Source organism: Amblyomma maculatum, chromosome 1 (assembly GCF_055883805.1).
Source record: "Amblyomma maculatum isolate TAMU_Amacu chromosome 1, ASM5588380v1, whole genome shotgun sequence".
NCBI lineage: Eukaryota > Metazoa > Arthropoda > Arachnida > Ixodida > Ixodidae > Amblyomma > Amblyomma maculatum.
Window position 1 is genome coordinate 241,691,448 of NC_139344.1, and position 18,300 is coordinate 241,709,747.

The 18,300-nt window shown below is 46.6% G+C and overlaps 1 protein-coding gene across 1 annotated transcript in view; it reads right to left on the reverse strand.

The window, feature by feature from the left end:
• Positions 1-17,057: 17,057 nt before the first annotated feature.
• Positions 17,058-18,300, reverse strand: part of LOC146206059 (leukocyte surface antigen CD53-like) — a 32,635-nt gene continuing 31,392 nt past the window's right edge. Inside the window, exon 7 of the mRNA XM_084590714.1 lies at positions 17,058-17,827. Within this exon, the coding sequence (XP_084446840.1) occupies positions 17,780-17,827 (48 nt within the window). The 3' untranslated portion in view covers positions 17,058-17,779. The remainder of the gene's footprint in view (positions 17,828-18,300) is intronic.

The window sequence follows — 18,300 nt, forward strand, 5'->3', positions numbered from 1 at the left end:
GCTGTACTAACGCTTCATCTGGGTCTGCTTCTGTTTGCTGTGCGGTGCGGTGCGGCGTTCGAGGAAACGGGAGAGGAAAGGCGCCGCGCGTACGCCTGGATCGGACGCCCGGTGGGGTCAGCTTCGCATATAGGCATGAATCACCTGGTGACGTCTTGACCTGTCGGATGGTACATCGCGCGCCCCTTGTCGAACACAACCAGCATTTCATTGAAGGCATCAAGTTCACCGGCGTTAAGGCGCAGTATCTATCACTCGCGGAATCCCACTATCCTCCTCACAGTAGACAAGGGGAATTATGATGAGCGTTACACGATCCGGGGCGGGCGCAGTTGGTAAAGCGCTAGGCTTGGATCCAAGGGATAGAGGTTCGATTCCTCGTGGACGAAAATGAAATGTGAATAAAACGGTTCTATAACCACCATGTTTAGCCTCTTCAATGAAACCATAAGCTTCATCCATAGCGAAACAATTAGGCCTAGCCATAGCAAAACAGTAAGCGCAGCCATGCAGATGTTGTTTTCGCAATCCTCCATGTTTAACCAGAGCTAAACCACAGCCGATTTTTTTTTTTTTTTATGTTGGCAAGCACGACCAACAGCTAATGCTTTTTTAACTGTGATCATTATATATTGCACATGGAAGTACATTTCAGCGAAACGAACAAACACCTATCCTTTACTATTATTTCACAAGAACTACTGTTTACCTTGTAACAATTAAAACGTTACTTCTATTTTACTTAATCGCTTCAGAAGGGGAATCTCACGTTTTCGTTCCACCTGACAGAATGATCGAGATAAGACAAATTATTACGCTCGTCCAGCTTGAGCGCTGTTTCGCGGCAGTTGCTTTGAAAACTGCTGCATTCTTTCAGCCGAAGATTTGAAATGTGAAGAATAATCCCAATGCTATATATGCTCCACATGTGTCTCTATGCACCTACTCTCATGTCAATTTTATTTCAATTGCAGCCATCATAGCTTTGTTTTCGCTACATGTTTCTGATTTGTGACACTTCAGGCCTTTTCCATGCTTCTGCTTTGATCACTGAGATGATTAGCCCGCTTAAACATTGCTACTGTTTGCACTGTCTACGACATGCATTTTTGTTGTTTTGCTTTGTTACTGTATTTGCTTGGTTTATGTGTAAACCATGAATATGAAAACCATGATTGTACACTTGCAAGGTACACTCAGTTGTTAACTGGGCACGACTGCCCCGTTGCACCAGTGTTTCTGGACCACACATTGCTGTGCTGAGAGACAAAGTACCTACATGTCCAAAGTACGCGCATGACTTGCAGCAGCATTTGCATTATGAATTTGCATGCTTGGTCTATGTAAGTGTTGCTACCTTTCTATGCCGCCACCTTTGCTGACCAATTTCATTGTGCTGGAGCAACTGCTCATAAACAAAGGCGTAAACAACAGAAACTCGATTTCTTTTAGATGGCAAATATTGGAGCGCACTGAAAGGCAACGACCTTGAAAAGATGCAGGCTCGTCAATGACACGTGGCGGTTTATTAAAAAGACTTGTTTATAATTCGCCCCAAAGTAAACGTATGCGTGACGTCATTCAACGTCATGGCCCCTCAGTTTTTATTGATGCTGGAGTGCCCATGAGCCACCATGTTTTGAACGTATGGGTGTCTATGGAGCCTTCGCTACTGTAGGTGTACCATAGGCTCGGCTGCTCGGCCCAACTCGGCCAGCCTCGTCTTATTCATGGTCATCAGTGCCTGCCGTCGCAGCCGCGTTGCGTGCAGCCGTCTGCTGCAGTGTGTGACCGCGAGGTGGCGCCAGCTTACACTATGACACTGCTCCACTGCTCCATCGAGCCCTCATGGGCCGTGAGCCGAGTCGTACTGAATGAACGACTGCAGCAGCCAACGGGGTCTCGGGCTTGGGACTCCGCCCAGCAGTTTTCTCCTTCACCCTTTCCACGGGCCACTTCTTTGCTACAATACTGCAGAGAGCTAAGCCGCTTTTCCGCCACCTATGCAACTGGATTTCGCTGGCCGGCCCGACGTTACATACCCAGATGCCTCCCACCACCCACTTCGCACCACTACATGGTTACAGTCGCATTGGCACCTCACCGAAACTGACACAATGCTGGCAGCGTCGTCGACGCCGCAACTGTTAACAACGCTGAAGAGGTTGACATCGCGCTAGCTCTGATCGACCCATCCACCAAAGTAGATCGTTAGGGTCTCCCAAGAAGCCATTCGTAACTTCGATGAAGGTCACATCTCCTGACAGGAACAACTATCCTCCGATATCTCCCCTTACCTTCTACACTTCGTTTTGTAGCGAGAGCTACATTGCCCAGTTCCGCTGTTCCACGCACCTCCAACAGGTGCAGTTTTGCGCATGCGCGAGGAAACGAGTGAAGGCAAAGCCACGAAGCTGGTGCACCGGGCCGACTGCGGAGCAGACACCGCTCGCCTTAGACCGAGAAGTACAGTCGAGCGCGATTTCAAGGTTATCGCGCGAGCGTCGACCGGGAACACGAACAGCGCCATGGCCCAAAATTCTCTACCGAGGCGAGGGGGGTTTCAAGCCAGCTTCCCTTACTCTTTTTGGCGTTCCTTCAGCAGCCGTCACTCCCTGCTGGGACATCACTTCCTTTTTTTTTTCTTTTGGTTCTGCGAACAGGCAGTGATCTTTGTGCGCACGACGTATTCTGCGGTATTATCTGAAATTGGACACTTTATCACAACAAAAGGAAAGCTTAGAATAGAGAGGAAGGGCGGTGAGTTTGTCGCAGGGGTGATGGTTGTTGTATGAAACAGCGAACGAGGGAGATAATAGGATAATAGTGCGAAATCATGATATTTCCTGTTCCAAATCCGGCCGCCAGGTGCCTGGAGTGCTAGGCTGGTCGACGCTAGCGCGATAACCTTCTAATCGCGCTCGACTGTACCGCGGTCTACTGCGCACGTGCGAGGAGCCGATTGACGTCAGAGCTGCGCAACGCCTTTTCAAGCGGAGACGCCAAGATGCAGAGCGCAATAATAAAATAATAATAATAATAAATTGGTTCACAGGAAAGGAAAGGCGCATTATCAGTCACATTTGCTCTGTGAACATCTAAACCGCGCTGTAATGGAAGGGAGGAACGTGGGAGAGAAAGTGAAAAGAGATAAAGCGGAGTCGTAGTGGATGGCTACGGAGTAATTTCGACCACCTGGGTGTTTAACGTGCGCTGACATCGCACAGCACACGGACGTCTCTGTTTCGCCTCCATGGAAACGCAGCCACCCGCAGAGCGTAAAAAGCAGCGGAGACGCCCGAACAGAGAGAGGAACGGGTTGCCAAACGGTGATGCCAGACTGCCGAGCGTAATAGACGGAGCACAACCGCCGAGATGGGGCCTATGGAAGAGTTCAGTCAACGGGAACCAACAGAAGAGGATCTGAAGTTATGTCGTGTGACTGATCACTCCGAGTTTTCGAAAGTGCATCTGCGACCCGGTCATTCACCAACAGAAGAGTATCTGAAGGTACGTCGTGTGACTGATCACTCCGAGTTTTCGAAAGTGCATCTGCGACCCGGTCATTTACCAACAGAAGAGTATCTGAAGGTACGTCGTGTGACTGATCACTCCGAGTTTTCGAAAGTGCATCTGCGACCCGGTCATTTACCAACAGACGAGTATCTGAAGGTACGTCGTGTGACTGATCACTCCGAGTTTTCGAAAGTGCATCTGCGACCCGGTCATTTACCAACAGAAGAGTATCTGAAGGTACGTCGTGTGACTGATCACTCCGAGTTTTCGAAAGTGCATCTGCGACCCGGTCATTTACCAACAGAAGAGTATCTGAAGGTACGTCGTGTGACTGATCACTCCGAGTTTTCGAAAGTGCATCTGCGACCCGGTCATTTACCAACAGAAGAGTATCTGAAGGTACGTCGTGTGACTGATCACTCCGAGTTTTCGAAAGTGCATCTGCGACCCGGTCATTTACCAACAGAAGAGTATCTGAAGGTACGTCGTGTGACTGATCACTCCGAGTTTTCGAAAGTGCATCTGCGACCCGGTCATTTACCAACAGAAGAGTATCTGAAGGTACGTCGTGTGACTGATCACTCCGAGTTTTCGAAAGTGTATCTGCGATCCGGACATTTGAAGCAGACTTTGTGAACAATACGTTTGGACACGTATGTAGTGTGTGCGAGGAACTGTGGCACCAAATGGACTAGACACCGGTGAGTAATACAATGTATGAGACTTTGCGTTTGGAGACTGCCAAATCGAAATACTGTGTAGACAAAGTTGAGACCACTGCATGCTATACTTCACAAATCATCGGGCAATCTTCGTCTCTGTCAAGAAAAATGAATAAAAGATGTGTATACTCAAAGTCTCTCAAAGCTAAACATACATGACCACAACAAGCTCAGTCAGAGAAATGTGCCTCTCACTACGTATATCCTGGCATTCCTCATATGGGCCCTAGCACATTAGGCGCTCTGCAGGAACGCACAGGCGCATAGCCTGAGAACTAAACTACCGGGCGGAGCGCTCTCTTCGGCCTGACGCTTAATTTCCTCGGACACTCCCCAAGGCACTCATACATTACTTGTTACACACACGGACATCCTCCAACATTATCAGCTCAAGCGGTTTCTATATACCCCCCAGCACACCGAGAAATTAACCTGGCGCGACGCCGTCCATTCGCGTAAAATATAACCAGGAACATTTCCGAACCCATAGCTATATAGTAAACTTTTCCCAAGCACCTACGTGCAAACACTTCTCACAACCGGACGCATTCCTTCACATGATGCGGACATTTACACAGCACAACGCTGTACCAACGAGCTGGCCTAACAGCGGCAGGCTCCAACTCATTCGCGTGCATTGATGGCCGCCAGCAAATAAAGAGGTTATCATCATCATCATCGTGCGACTGGGTGCTTCTTGTAGTAAATGATAGTACGGCCGTCGTTCTACTCTGGTTAAGGCTGGCGGAATTTGTTCCAAAAAGCCGCCCTAAAGCAGCAAGTTTTATGGCAATCGGCGGCGGCTCATTCAGCACCCTTCGCGGTTGCCTTTTGAACTACAGTGTACTAGAATACTTTGGCCGAAAAATATTCTGGCACACTGTAGTGCGAACGGTGGGGCCACACAGCTGCACATAGGTGGCTTGAGCAAGTGCACATAAAGAGATATAATAAATAACATGTTTCAACCAATCCACAGGGCGCTGCCTCTCCCAGAGAGTACTACGCTCTTCGAAGCACTCAGTTTCGGGACTTTGAATGGTGTGATCCATCTGACGGTGGTGCAAGTTACCCAGCAGATATCCCCGGCTTTGCAGGCAGCAAACTATAGACTGACCGAGTCGCGGATAGAAGTGCACATGAGGTAAAGACCGTTTCGACTGCATTTGACGAATTCACTGTATTATTGTTTTCATTCATAGTTCGATTTCCTTTTTTTTTTTCAGACCGAGCAACGTACGCTTCTCCACCCGTTGCCCAGCTGCTAAAGGTCTGGTCCATATATAATCATCATCTGTCAGATACTGGCAAAGAAATTTTTTATCACGGTGGAAGACCACCATGATTTTTATTAGGGCGAATAGGCTAGGTTGTGTCACCGAAAACTGAGGCCAAAAATTCTAGGGGCACTTTGAACCACTAAAGAGCAATGAGGCGAAAGTCTTTGAAACGCCACTGATTCCTGCTTTACTGCATTTGAGCGCAGAGTGGTGCGGCGTTCGAGGAAGCGCCAAATGAAAGGAGCAACACGGACGCCTGCATCGTACGCCCAGCGGTGTAAGCATCTGATCGCCTAGTAAAGTAATCTGTCACGTCCGATGACGTCACCAGGTTATGACGTCACGATCTCGTGGTATCCTGCGGAATCTCGCGAAGAAGTGTGACACTTCTCGCGGACGCACGCACGCACGACGGATACTCATGAGCCTATAAGGCTTTCGCCTTAAAATAGGTCCGCAAAAAGTCGATCCAATATATGTTGTTGGTAGTGGTTGCGGTAACGTAATTAATGAAAACGAAACTGATAATGAATTCGTAAAATTAACTGTGAATGATAAGAAAATTAGTGAAAAGGAGATCGGTGATAAGGAAATAAGTGAAAGGAAATGAGTGGCAAGAAAATTAGCGATATGGAAATCATGCAGCAATAAAAAAAATTAGTCGTAAGAGTTAGTGACATTGAAATTAATGATAAGGAAATTAGTGATAAGGAAATAATGATAAGGATACTTTCGCATTTCTCCAATGTGAGTTACCGGATTGGTCTCAGCATTTTTTCACTGACAGTAAAGAACTGGTATAATCTAGGTATACCGACAGTTTAGCTGTTCAGCCATCAAGATATGGTCTGGATCCTGACTAGTTCGTTCATATCTCAAGTAAATAAAAAAAAAACAGCCAAACGGCAAACGCCAAAAATGGAGATGCGTTTCGTGCCTCCTTCATATGTGGTGTTTCATGTAGCTTGGCTATATATATATATATATTTTACTTGCACAAGTTCTCGTCGATCTTTGAGCTACAGCGCTAGAAGGCATCTTGTTGGACAAATATTGCACTTGAAAGCATAGAAGAGGTTTTTTTATTATTTGTGACGTTGGTCAATATTAATTTGGTGTTGTTATAGAAAATCCAACCACTTGCCGCCAATAGGATCCGAAATCACAATATGCCAAACGTCGAAATTTACAAGTCTATAAGTTACAAGTATATCGACATGAACCGTACCTTTATAATGTTACGAAGAGACGGCTACTAGAAGTGAAAGTCGGCTCCTGAGAGCATGGGAGCACACTTGTGAAGTTGTGGAAGCCGTCGTCCGCAGCGCAATAGCTCCAATTCCTCTGCAAAGAACCACCATGCCAGTTCAAGCCTATCAGCGTGATAGGACCATCCACAAACGGCACAGCGTCACCGTGCAGGCGCCCGTGAATGCGCTAAGAGTTCATAAATGGGATCATTTTCATCGTGCAGAGATCAGACCAATCTCGTCAAAATGCGTCATTTATTCAGCCTACGCAAGTACGTGCAAAAAAAAAAAGTCAACAAAATATGCAAATATAGCAATGTTACACACTGCAGATACGTTGATCGGATCCAGTCGAATGTTTTGGGCAGCCTGTGCGAGAACGTCGCTCCCGGGGAACGCCAGCACTGGCGCCAGGCCCAGGTAGAGGTTGAGGAATGTTTGAAACCTCAGGCCCAGGCAGCGCAGGGCAACGCCTCGAGCCTCAGGCCAGTCGCTGGCTCCAGGCCCAGGTTGAGTCGTGGGAACGACTCAAACCTCAGGTCCAGGCAGCGCAGGGAAACGCCTCAAGCCTCAGGCCAGTTACCCAGTTTGAGACGGCTTTTTCCTGACGAGACTGGCGGTGTCCTGCGTCCCGTCGCAAGAGTAATTGGACAGGGAGGCAGCGTTCAGTAGGCGGTGCCAGCCGTCTCCTGACAACCCGCGGCCTGGCCATACATCAAGGCAAGGGACGCGAGCAAAGGCATGCCTCTGCCGACCGTGTGGTCGGTGACGCGGTACGGGGTGAATCCAATGGAACCGCAGATGGCGTTCAGAGAAAGTAGATGTTGCCAGTTGCTTCGGCGTTCGAGTTCAGCAGTAACGCGGAAGTTCGTGGTGAGTCCGCCGTATGAGTAGGGCAATGCGCTCATCTCTGCGAACGTTGCGGTGTGATCCGACTTGCTGAACAAGGCGTCAAGGTCGCACGCCACTGCTATAGGCTACCAAAAAGCTCGGTAGGGCCACACCCTTCTCCGTCAGCAACACCCGGACCCATGCATCGCGCGAGGAGAGCGCATCCCTGTTGTCGGCGCGCGCTCATCAGAGAGTTTTAGTACTGCGTACGTAAGCATACGCAGAACTCTTGAGTACGTAGGCTGTCTGCGTGTTGATTACCGCGCATGCGTCATACGCAACACGATTCTTGCGTACTGCGTATACGTTGCTTGCATACGCAGAAATCCCTACCTCTGCGTGCGTTCGCTGAACCGTCTGCGTGAATTGCTCTCGTGTATGAGCTCGACAGACACGTTTGGCTATATGGCCGCGCATGATAAGCAGCAAACACGCCGTTTTTTGTTTTTTTTTCTTTTTATTGCAGACGCTTTGGCGTTTCGCGAGAAGTGAAAACTTCTGGTTGCTCCGCAGTAAAGGGCGCGAATTTCAAATTGTGCATTATGCGACGCACAATTTGTTTTCTATGAATGCACTGCGCGAACGCTCCAACTTCTAGCAGGTGTATTTCGTCACCAGGATCGCTGAAACCGGAAGCAGTAAGTAACAAGTTTCCCATGGGCTTTACACTATAGACAAACGCCGTGTTTACAAACAAATGCAACAAATGCGTGTTTACAAACAAATGCAATCATTGCACGCCTACAGCGTGCAATGATCATACGAGTGCGCGTCGGCTGCGTGTGGCCCGGGGTAAGACGGGTGCGCCACGGACTTTCGTCGAGCGACGTGTGTGGTGATTGCGGTGCAGTGGAGACATTGGAGCACATGCTGCTTCGCTGTACCGCATCCGCAGAGCCACGTCGCGAGATACTCGCGGCTTATAGGGCGCTCGGAATCATCCCGGACAGCATCGAGACGCTCCTGTGGCCGCGAGGCAGTGCGCGCACCCGTGACAGGGCAATGGTGAGCCTCTGTGCGTTCATCGAGCGGGCAGGCTTGAAGCCTCGCTTGAAGCCTCGCTTGCTCTTCGCCAGGTAGTGCGTGCGTGACCCGAACGCTCCGTGTGTGCTACCTTGGACGTATGCTGCCGGGCGCCCCACCCCGGCAGCTGGTGCATTGTGTCGCGCGCGCGATCTGCCTGCGACAGGACGCTACGTGCGCGCGACTATGTGTATACATCAATGTAACTGTATATATATATATATATATATATATATATATATATATATATATATATATATATATATATATATATATATATATATGGAAATGAGGGTGCTCGTTATAATACATGAAGGAAAGAAGCCAACATTCGGCGAGGCAAAGGAAAGCGTTGGGGATAGTACTTTGTCTTTTTTTTATTTTTTTTTAATGTTTACTTGGATAATCACAGAAATTAGTAATGTAGTCTGTTTAGGGGAAAGATTAATTATTTAATTATTTATTTAAAGATTTAATTATGTTCCCCTAAACAGACTACATTACTAATTTCTGTGATTATCCAAGTAAACATTTAAAAAAATAAATAAAAAAAGACAAAGTACCATCCCCAACGCTTTCCTTGGCCTCGCCGACTGTTGGCTTCTTTCCTTTATGTATTATAACGAGCACCCTCATTTCCCCTTAATTGATCTGCGTATATATATATATATATATATATATATATATATATATATATATATATATATATATATATATATATATATATATATATATATATATATATATTGTAAACTGCAGCGGCCGCTCGCGCGCAGTCATTTGTGGACAGTGCTCGGACACTTGAGTGCGAGCGACGCGAACTCGTTCACCTTTTGTATTTTGTAAATAATGTAAAAAGCTTCCCCTATCCTTTCTTCCTATCGCTCCCCTCTATACTTCCTCGCTATCCTCTCCCTATCCCCTTTTCTGTCCCGCCGCTCAGGTGCTTCAGATTTTTTAGATAGCAGTTGCCGCGGCCGGCAGCACTCTTTTCCTTCTTTTTGATTATTTAATAGGAATAAACCACTACCACTACCACCACACCCTTCTCACAGGAAGCTGCATTCAAGATTATGTATAGAATTGAAACATACTGTAAGGCTGGAAGTGTGACTTGGCAGTATGCGACAACACCGCTATTCTCTGCACTAGGCAAATGGGGCAAGAATACGAGCGATGAGTGAACCTTCTTCGAACCTGCATCAGTGCATGGGAGATACTAATTTGATTTTGTTACATTATAAAAATGTATGTAAAATTAGTCCTTTTTTTTTTCAGAAAATTTAGGTTGTAATTGGGAATACTGATTTTCTGTTACAGCGGTCACGTGAGCGCCTGGCTTAGAAAAAAAACGTTTCTGAAATGCATCCAACTCAAAATAAATCAAATTGCATATTTGAAGAGCAAAACAATAATCGTTGGTAATTTTATGCACATAATAATATGCATATATCAGGGTATCTGCGGAGCTGCTCTTCAGCATGATAGCTGAACACGGAGGAAGGAAACAACTTAGGAGAGGCCCTTGCCATTCCCAATGCATTGGAGAAAGTGTGGCGGAAGTGACGTCAAAATTTAGGGTTAGCCAAGTCGGGCCATTAGCAACAGCGACGATGTTACTTTGACAACTCGGGCCACTAGCAACAGCGTTGCTAAGGGCCCTAGCTACGTGAGCGTCGCGGAAAGAAAATGCTGAGGGTAAAGGAGGAGGAGAGACGTTGCGCGTCCGGTCGCGGCGCGGCCGCGCCGGCTTCAAAAAAATGGCGTCAGGGCCTCTCCTAAGTTCTTCCCTTCCTCCATGTCGCTGAAGGAGGTTTTTAGTTTTCCTCCAGAAGGACGCTTATCTGTGAATGTGCAGCCGACGCCTGGCAACGAAGACGCAGAGAGAATTTTATTTGAAGGCCTTTAATAGCTCATGCTGTAGTCCGTTCGGTCACTCATCCCGACAGCCACGCCAGACACGTGAGAAACGTATTAATCCCCCTTGGCGTCCACGGCGGCGACTGTGGGGAACCTGTCCTTGTGTTGAATGGACCAGAGGCGCGTCACCGGGAAGCATTGACCCCGCTCACCGAATTCTTGAAACAGACGGGTGACCTTGGAATTACGCGGGGGAAATGACCGCCTCTAGCGGGCGACTTCGCGGGATGTTTCGCCTTGGTGCAGGATCTCCACTGCTAGCACAAGATCGTCATCGACATCGGAAAAGTTTGCCCTCACCACCCAAAGATGTGAGAGGAGGTTCGAGCACTACCCTCGGCAGTGGGTGGCACACCGAGTGATCTCTTGTGCACCACTGATTGGAGTGCACCAATTGAACTTTGTTTCCCCAGCTAGGGAAGTGGGGATTACCAACCATATTTAGGCGGTGAAAATTGTCTCCACAGAGAGCTCCGTTTTCTTCTCCCTACCTGTAAATATCCCATCATGTAAAAAGTTGCATAAAACACTTGTTTGCCTCTCCTCTCTGGCTGCTTCTGCTCCGTCATCCCGGCTCCTTATGGTTCCGCTGCGGTGAAGCCTAGGCTCCCGAACCCCAATCACATCAATGGCCATGCAGTCTCAGAGATAGTGGTATGTAATTCTTTAGTGGTACGTAATTCTTTTAGGCCGGGATGCCGATATAGCACATCATAAGCGCAGTCCATGGCAAGTAGCAAGCTGTCACAAAGTATGTTATGAAATTTCGCAGACTTCCATTTTCGCTGAATAAAATGGGGAATGACTATACTACCTCGTTAGAACCACCTGGATCAGGCCATTTCAACTTTCCAGTTCACACTAGAGCATTTAAAGGCTTATTTATACAGTTGTGACGATTCCTCCCATGCGTTTCCCGTTACGATGAGCGTCTTCTCTACAGCACCCGAACCGGCCTGCGTGGGAAAGAAGCGGGAAGGGAAAGAGCGGAATAAACGCTCTCCCCACGTACAGTGAGGAGGGCCAGTCTGTCTCCCGCTAGGTAAACGTGTGCGGTCTGCTTTCTGGGCGCCTCTACCAGCGCTCTTCTCGGGGCACGTTGTTGGCCCACGCATAGGCGTCTTGAGGCTCGGCCCCTTACAACCCCACAACATTCTGGCGACGAGGATGGGATTGACTGGCCCTCCTCGCTGTACGTGGGGAGAGCGTTTATTATTGCGAAAGCAATACTACTTTCCCTTTTCAGCCCTTCGCGTAGCGAGACGGTAGCTACCATTGACCTTTAGCGTGACCTTTGGCGCGCCACCAAGCACAGCTGCGCAAAAACAGGGGCCCCAACTCGCGCCGTCAACTCGCGAGGCAGTAGCTACCAACTGCGGCCTAACTCCCGCTCCCTACGTGAAGGAACGCTACAGCCGGAGTGACGTCATCCCATCTGCCGCAAAAACAGGGGCCCCAACTCAAGCCGTCGCCGCGTGAGGCGGTAGCTACTGACAGCGGCCTAACTACCGCTCCTTCCACGAGGGGCGCTACAGCCGTAGTGACGTCATCCCATCTGCGGCGAAAACAGGGGCCCCAACTCGCGCCGTCGGCTCGCGAGGCGGTAGCTACCAACCGCGGAGCTGCAGTTGTGCCACATGCTCCTAAAGCTAAGAATTATGGGGCTGCAGCCGCAGCTACCGCCGGGGGTGCAACGTTGGATACTATAGGAGGTGGCCTAGCGGCAGGTGGAACCAACGCAGTATCCAGGGCACGGCCGGTCTCGAGGGAGAGAGCGCGCGCTCTTTCTTACGGCCTTCTCAATCGCCGCGGGAACAATAGGAACTTTTCTCCTTGAGTTACACTCTCCGCCACCGCAAGGGGCGCGACCTGCTCACTGTTCGCTCCGCGCCTGCTTCAGCGGCGACGGGTGGCTTTTGCCTGGTTTCGCGCTGTCGCTCGCGAGTTTCGTGGCGAGTGCAGCTTCGAAATTAAAAAGCACAGAAGGTAGATGCTGCAGCGGCATGGCGTCAACGTACCACACGTGAACGGATATAAAAAACGCTGTCGTTCAGCAAACGCTCGACAAGCATGGCATACATTGTGGCACGGTAGCTACTTTTGTCCATTTTAATCCGAATTTTCCCCAAGCATGTACAAGAATAGGAAAAAAAAAGAAAACTGAATGAGCAGTGATCACATCGAAGCTTCTTCAAGGCTAACATGACAGCAACTCGTCTGCAACAGCAAAGCAGTCTTTCAGAACTAGATGCGAAACCATTCATGTAGCACCGAAGATGAAAATAATTTCATAAAAATGTAATGTAAATTGCAAATTGCTTGCATGATATAAAGTATTAGTATAACAGTCAAAGTAAACGTTGCAAGGTTGAGTTTTAAATGTTATTAAAATTCATATACTAGGTAATGTGTGGTATTATAAACATTATTTTAATTTTGCAAATAAACATTGTTTCAATAAAATTTTTACATGATATTATGCTTATTATGAAAACAAAAAATAGTTTGATATTCATGACACCACTTGTGCTCGAAGTGGTAAAAAAAGGCCAATAAATGATGAAGGCGATACTCAATGCAGTGACTAATACAAATGAGTTAACCTGCTATATCGAAAGTATGCAAGAAACTTATAAAGCGTTAAAGAAGGACACTCTTACTGAAGACTGATTTCAAGCCTTATATAGCGACCCATTGAGGCTATCTTCGGGAAAGTAAGGTTTGTGTGCGGAAGGGAATGACATATGCCAGATGCGAGGGCCGTAACAGCTAGCAGAACATGACTACATTGTCAAGACCGACGTTTCATCTGAGAGCAAAATCAAGGCACTGAAGGAAGTGATGGCATCTCCTACCATCCCATTTCCCACGGTCACATATTCCGGTTTACCTTACGTCGCTGGATATATCGTTTAGTTAATCAACTTCGGGTGCGACGCTTGCTCTATTCTTCTTGAAACTAGCGAAAGAAGCAGCCCCATGTAGTACGCTCTTCTACGAGGACAATATTCTAGTGGACTGCATTATCCGAAACCAGAGCTTGTTGCCCTATTGAACAAGCTTTTTTTTTTCTAAAAAGCTGCCATGCACCTGCTACACACAAATGTTCTCGAAGTACTTAAGATCCTGATTCAGTCAGCATTTCAGAACTCAACACTGAGTTGCCCGAAAGGAATTGTTATTAAGTCCGCTCTTTTGATATTTGAAAAATTTCTAAGAATTCTTCTTCTCAATTAATTATACCAGGAAAGTGACAGAGAAGACCGACAGGCCAACTCCTTATGTGCACAAGCCGTGCAAGAAGATTTTGAGCCTGAATTTTCTAGACGCAGGTCGCATTTTGATGAATTGAATATATAGTGCAATGTGCAACTTTGAAGGACAATTTTTTTATTGTTTGCCGCTCTTTTCGATTCTGCTTAACTGTTTATGCCCACTTCCTTGATTAAAAGTAGTCGCGAGACTACATATACATCTTCGGTATTTCAACCGACTGATATGTTTTGAACGAAGCTAGAACAGCCCACTCCGCTAGACAAGTGAAATTTTTACTATATGAGTAAATTTTTGTTATTTACTCTGAATCTGAGACGCGCCATGAATTTTTACCGGTGCCTCTTCTGATCTAAACGAAAACGGTATCGGTTGACAGAATCTCCACCCAACAGTTCACCATGCACTCACGTCAGGTCGCGCTACACCTGCTTAAAACATTCAAAGGCAGATTGCATAGCCTGGTAAATTTATTTTTGTACAAAACTTAGGGGTAAAAAATGTTGAAGTGTACCCGAAGCTTCATTCGACCGTGCACGGCAGCACTGACGAAGGAGCGCGCGCGTGAGTGGATTGTTGACTGTATTTTATTCCTCGTACACGATGCATGTTCGATGTTGATGACAGACTTTGTATAAACCATAAGGGGCCAAATGTCAGGACCTGCCGGTTGCAACTGATGCGGGCGAAGCTAAAAACGAGCGCGCGTTTCCCTTGCGCTTTAACGGCTGTAGCGGAAGAGCAGCAGTGGGGCGGTGGCGACACCACCGAGGCGCGGCGGGCGGTTGAAACAGACCCCATTGGAGAGGCCGTAAGAGAAGAGAAGCGCTCTCTCCCTCGAGACCGGCCAGGGATGCTTTCATTTCTGCTGGCGTAAAGAATGCCGTTGCAGCCGGCGCCGGAGCGGCAGTTATACATTCTGCCTTAACCTTACCCACAATCAAGTATATCGTTGCAGCCACGGCACTCCTTGCCTCTGATGCGGGCGAAGCTAAAAACGAGCGGGCGGTTGAAACAGACCCCATTGGAGAGGCCGTAAGAGAAGAGAAGCGCTCTCTCCCTCGAGACCGGCCAGGGATGCTTTCATTTCTGCTGGCGTAAAGAATGCCGTTGCAGTCGGCGCCGGAGCGGCAGTTATACATTCTGCCTTAACCTTACCCACAATCAAGTATATCGTTGCAGCCACGGCACTCCTTGCCTCGCTACTAGTTATACATAGAATAACCAGGTAGCACCCCGCAATAAACAATAGTTGAACCATATGCCATGGTCAGAGTGAATCACTACATAACCATAAGCATAACCACAAGCACCACAACCAGCTACACCACCAGCTAAACCTAGGCATAGCCACAGCTATTGCTTTTGCAATTACCAGGCTAAACCAAGCTAAGCCACTGCCAATTTTTCCGCTCTTTCTCTTCCCGCTTCTACCCCACACAGATCGGTTTGGATGCCGAGGAGAATGCTCTCATCGTAACGGGAAACACATGGGAGGAATCGTCACAACAGTTAATGTTGACTAGCTATTAAAATAGACAGAGCAAAAAAAATAGCCAGTACTCCAGCATGACTTATAACAAAAATCCCTTCATTTCAATTGAGGAAAATGCTTAGGTATTTTCAACCTTCATCCATTTTAAATAGGATGCCCTGTAGTTTAATACTGCATTGCTACAGATACCATTTTTTCTGTCATATCATTCAATTATTTATTGTTAATGTTCATGTCACCAAAAAACAAGCTCCATGCCCTGTTAACTGTTTGGGTGCCTTTCCCTCCCAAAGTAGCAGGTCATCGACATTCAGAGAAAAATGCAGTAGGCGCTACAAAACATCAGCCGAGGCAATCAAACAAATCTTTTATCCTTAGCCATGAAACCAATTCACATTCAACTTTTCAGTTGTCGCCATCCACAAGTACACTACTTCTGAACCCTAAAGCACAGGGTCCCACAATACTCCTATTGAGTGTCCCTACGTTCTTGTCACTTCACTCCCAAATTGCTTTCAATCCACAATATAAACACATTTTAATCAATAGACCTCTTATACGTGTACCTTAACAGTTGCATATGTTCCAGGTGCCCTCATAAGAGTTCCCCCAGCACATATGCTCTAAATGGGACCTTTCATTTTCCTTTCGCAGTATTCAGAAGGTAATAACCTGGTCATTGAGCAATTAAGTTCAGGTTCAACAAGAAAATTTCCTAGAGCTACATCATTTTTCTTCCGGTTAATATTTTTGGATTGCAAAATTTCTTGCATTTTAAACAAAAAGTTGACATTGTAGTTGCAAACCACACTTTGCAGACACTAGATGAAAGGCAACGGCAGTCACCCGCTACAATGGCTTCTCTGTTGTGCCTTAATGCAAAAAGGCAAACCAGCAAAAAAAAAAGTGTGCAAAACTAGAGGCAGAGTACCTCAGGGCAGGTGGCAGGGGTGACAAAGCATTTAAGCTTACATGGGAGAGCACACGACTACAAACGATTGCTCAAATTAAGCAACTTTAGAGATAGGTTTTCTTTCACAAATCACTCCGCAAATAATCTCGTCACTCACTACAGTGTTCAACACAGATAATCATGCCTGAGACACTATAAGGCTTTAAATATTTGTATGTACTGGTGTTTTTGCTACACCCACAATTGCAGCGACAACATAGAAGCCCCACAGTATGATGCAAGGAGTTCCTAGCCACAAACAAAATGCCTTCTTCAATGCACAGCAAATTCAAAGACATGAACTGCTGCCACCTAACATTAGCCATGAATATGAAAAACATTAACATGAAAAAGCGGCTTCTGTCTCTAAAGGACCCCCTGCAGCTAATGGAGTTGACCAATTCTCAAATTGCTGCAGTCCCGCTGCAGTCCTGTACAACTTCGTGCCCTACACGACCTTCGTGGCAGTAAAGCAGCACTGGCTCCGAAAATTTCGACAACCTGGGGTTCAACGTGCACTGACATTGCACAGTACACGGGCACCTTGCTTTCCCCTTTCATCAAAAAGCGGCCACCACGGCCGGAATTCAATTCCGCATACTTGGGTTTAGCAGTCGAGCGCCGCAACCACTGCACCACCCCGACGGGGCGTACTTTAGCTTTTACACAGCTGCCTAGAAGTCTGCAAAGCTTAAAGGCATTCAGTGCAAATAATTAGAACAAGCAAGACATTCATTTCACTCCACAAGCACAGATTAACTTTATTGAATAATTACAATGAACAATATGCATTTGTAAATACTGTAGCAATCAGCCTAAAACAAGTTAACTTGATTTGTAAATCAACAGCCCAAAGAACAGGTAAACCTCGCTGCCAAAAATAAAGGCCTGAGTAGGCCCATTATATTGCTTTAAAAAAAAAATAGCCCTTTGGAGAATGCTTTTGTTGCTGCTGCACAGAACTTGTGATGCAGCATCAGTATTGAAATATATATATATATATAGATATATGTATATTTATATATCCATGTCTCCATCATAATAATCAGAAACACTCATGACAGCTATTTACAAACAACACAACTCTTGAGGTACTCTGCAACGTGAGACATGGTTGTTTGTCTCAACTTGTGCAAATGCGATGAAAACGGGGTTGATCTTATAGTGCACATTTGGCCCTCACTATATGTCCCCAGAAGAGGCACAACTGCGAAGGGCGAAGCTCAGCAACATTAAAATATTTCTTGTTCAACAATATTAAGGCACAACGACATAGTATACAAGGTAGGGATGAGCTTTGGTTGACAAAGGGACAGAAGTTTTCTTGCCAAAATTAGCATGAACCTGTCTGGTATATGATCAAGACCACAACACACTGGTGTGCGACTTATAGCAGCTGCCACAAAAATCAGATGAGCAGACCAACAGCCAAATTACACTCTGCATGGTGCCCGGCATTACTTCACTTGGTTAGCAAGGCAGCAGGAGAAGATAATTCCAATAATCTGAAAAAGAGGGTAAGAAAATATTCACTTGTAGGTTTTGTCCAGAAAAAGCTTCAACACATGCTTTGTTATGGGTCTAAGAAGGCTGCAGCATTTTAGAACGATTGACCCACACAAAATTACCGGTACAGTTGAAACTAAAAATAAACAGCACAGTACCAAGACAAAAAAAAAAACTGACTAGTGATCTAACTCATGAACTATGCTGTATTCATAAGTGAGCATACCGATAGTTTGGTTAGGCTTGTGAACAACGAACCTATTCCCTCTTATTGCTTGTAAAGCAGTGCCAGTTTGCTTTTTTTTTTTTTTTTTTTTTTCAAGTCAGGAATGAGTGCATTTCTGTGACCTATCTTTTACTCTGCACCTTAAATCCACTTTTCATTTCACACCCTTCTTTTGTCATCCCCAATTTATTCTCACCCATCAACGTTCCCACCGACAATCCACAAAGCTTCACAACTAAAACATAG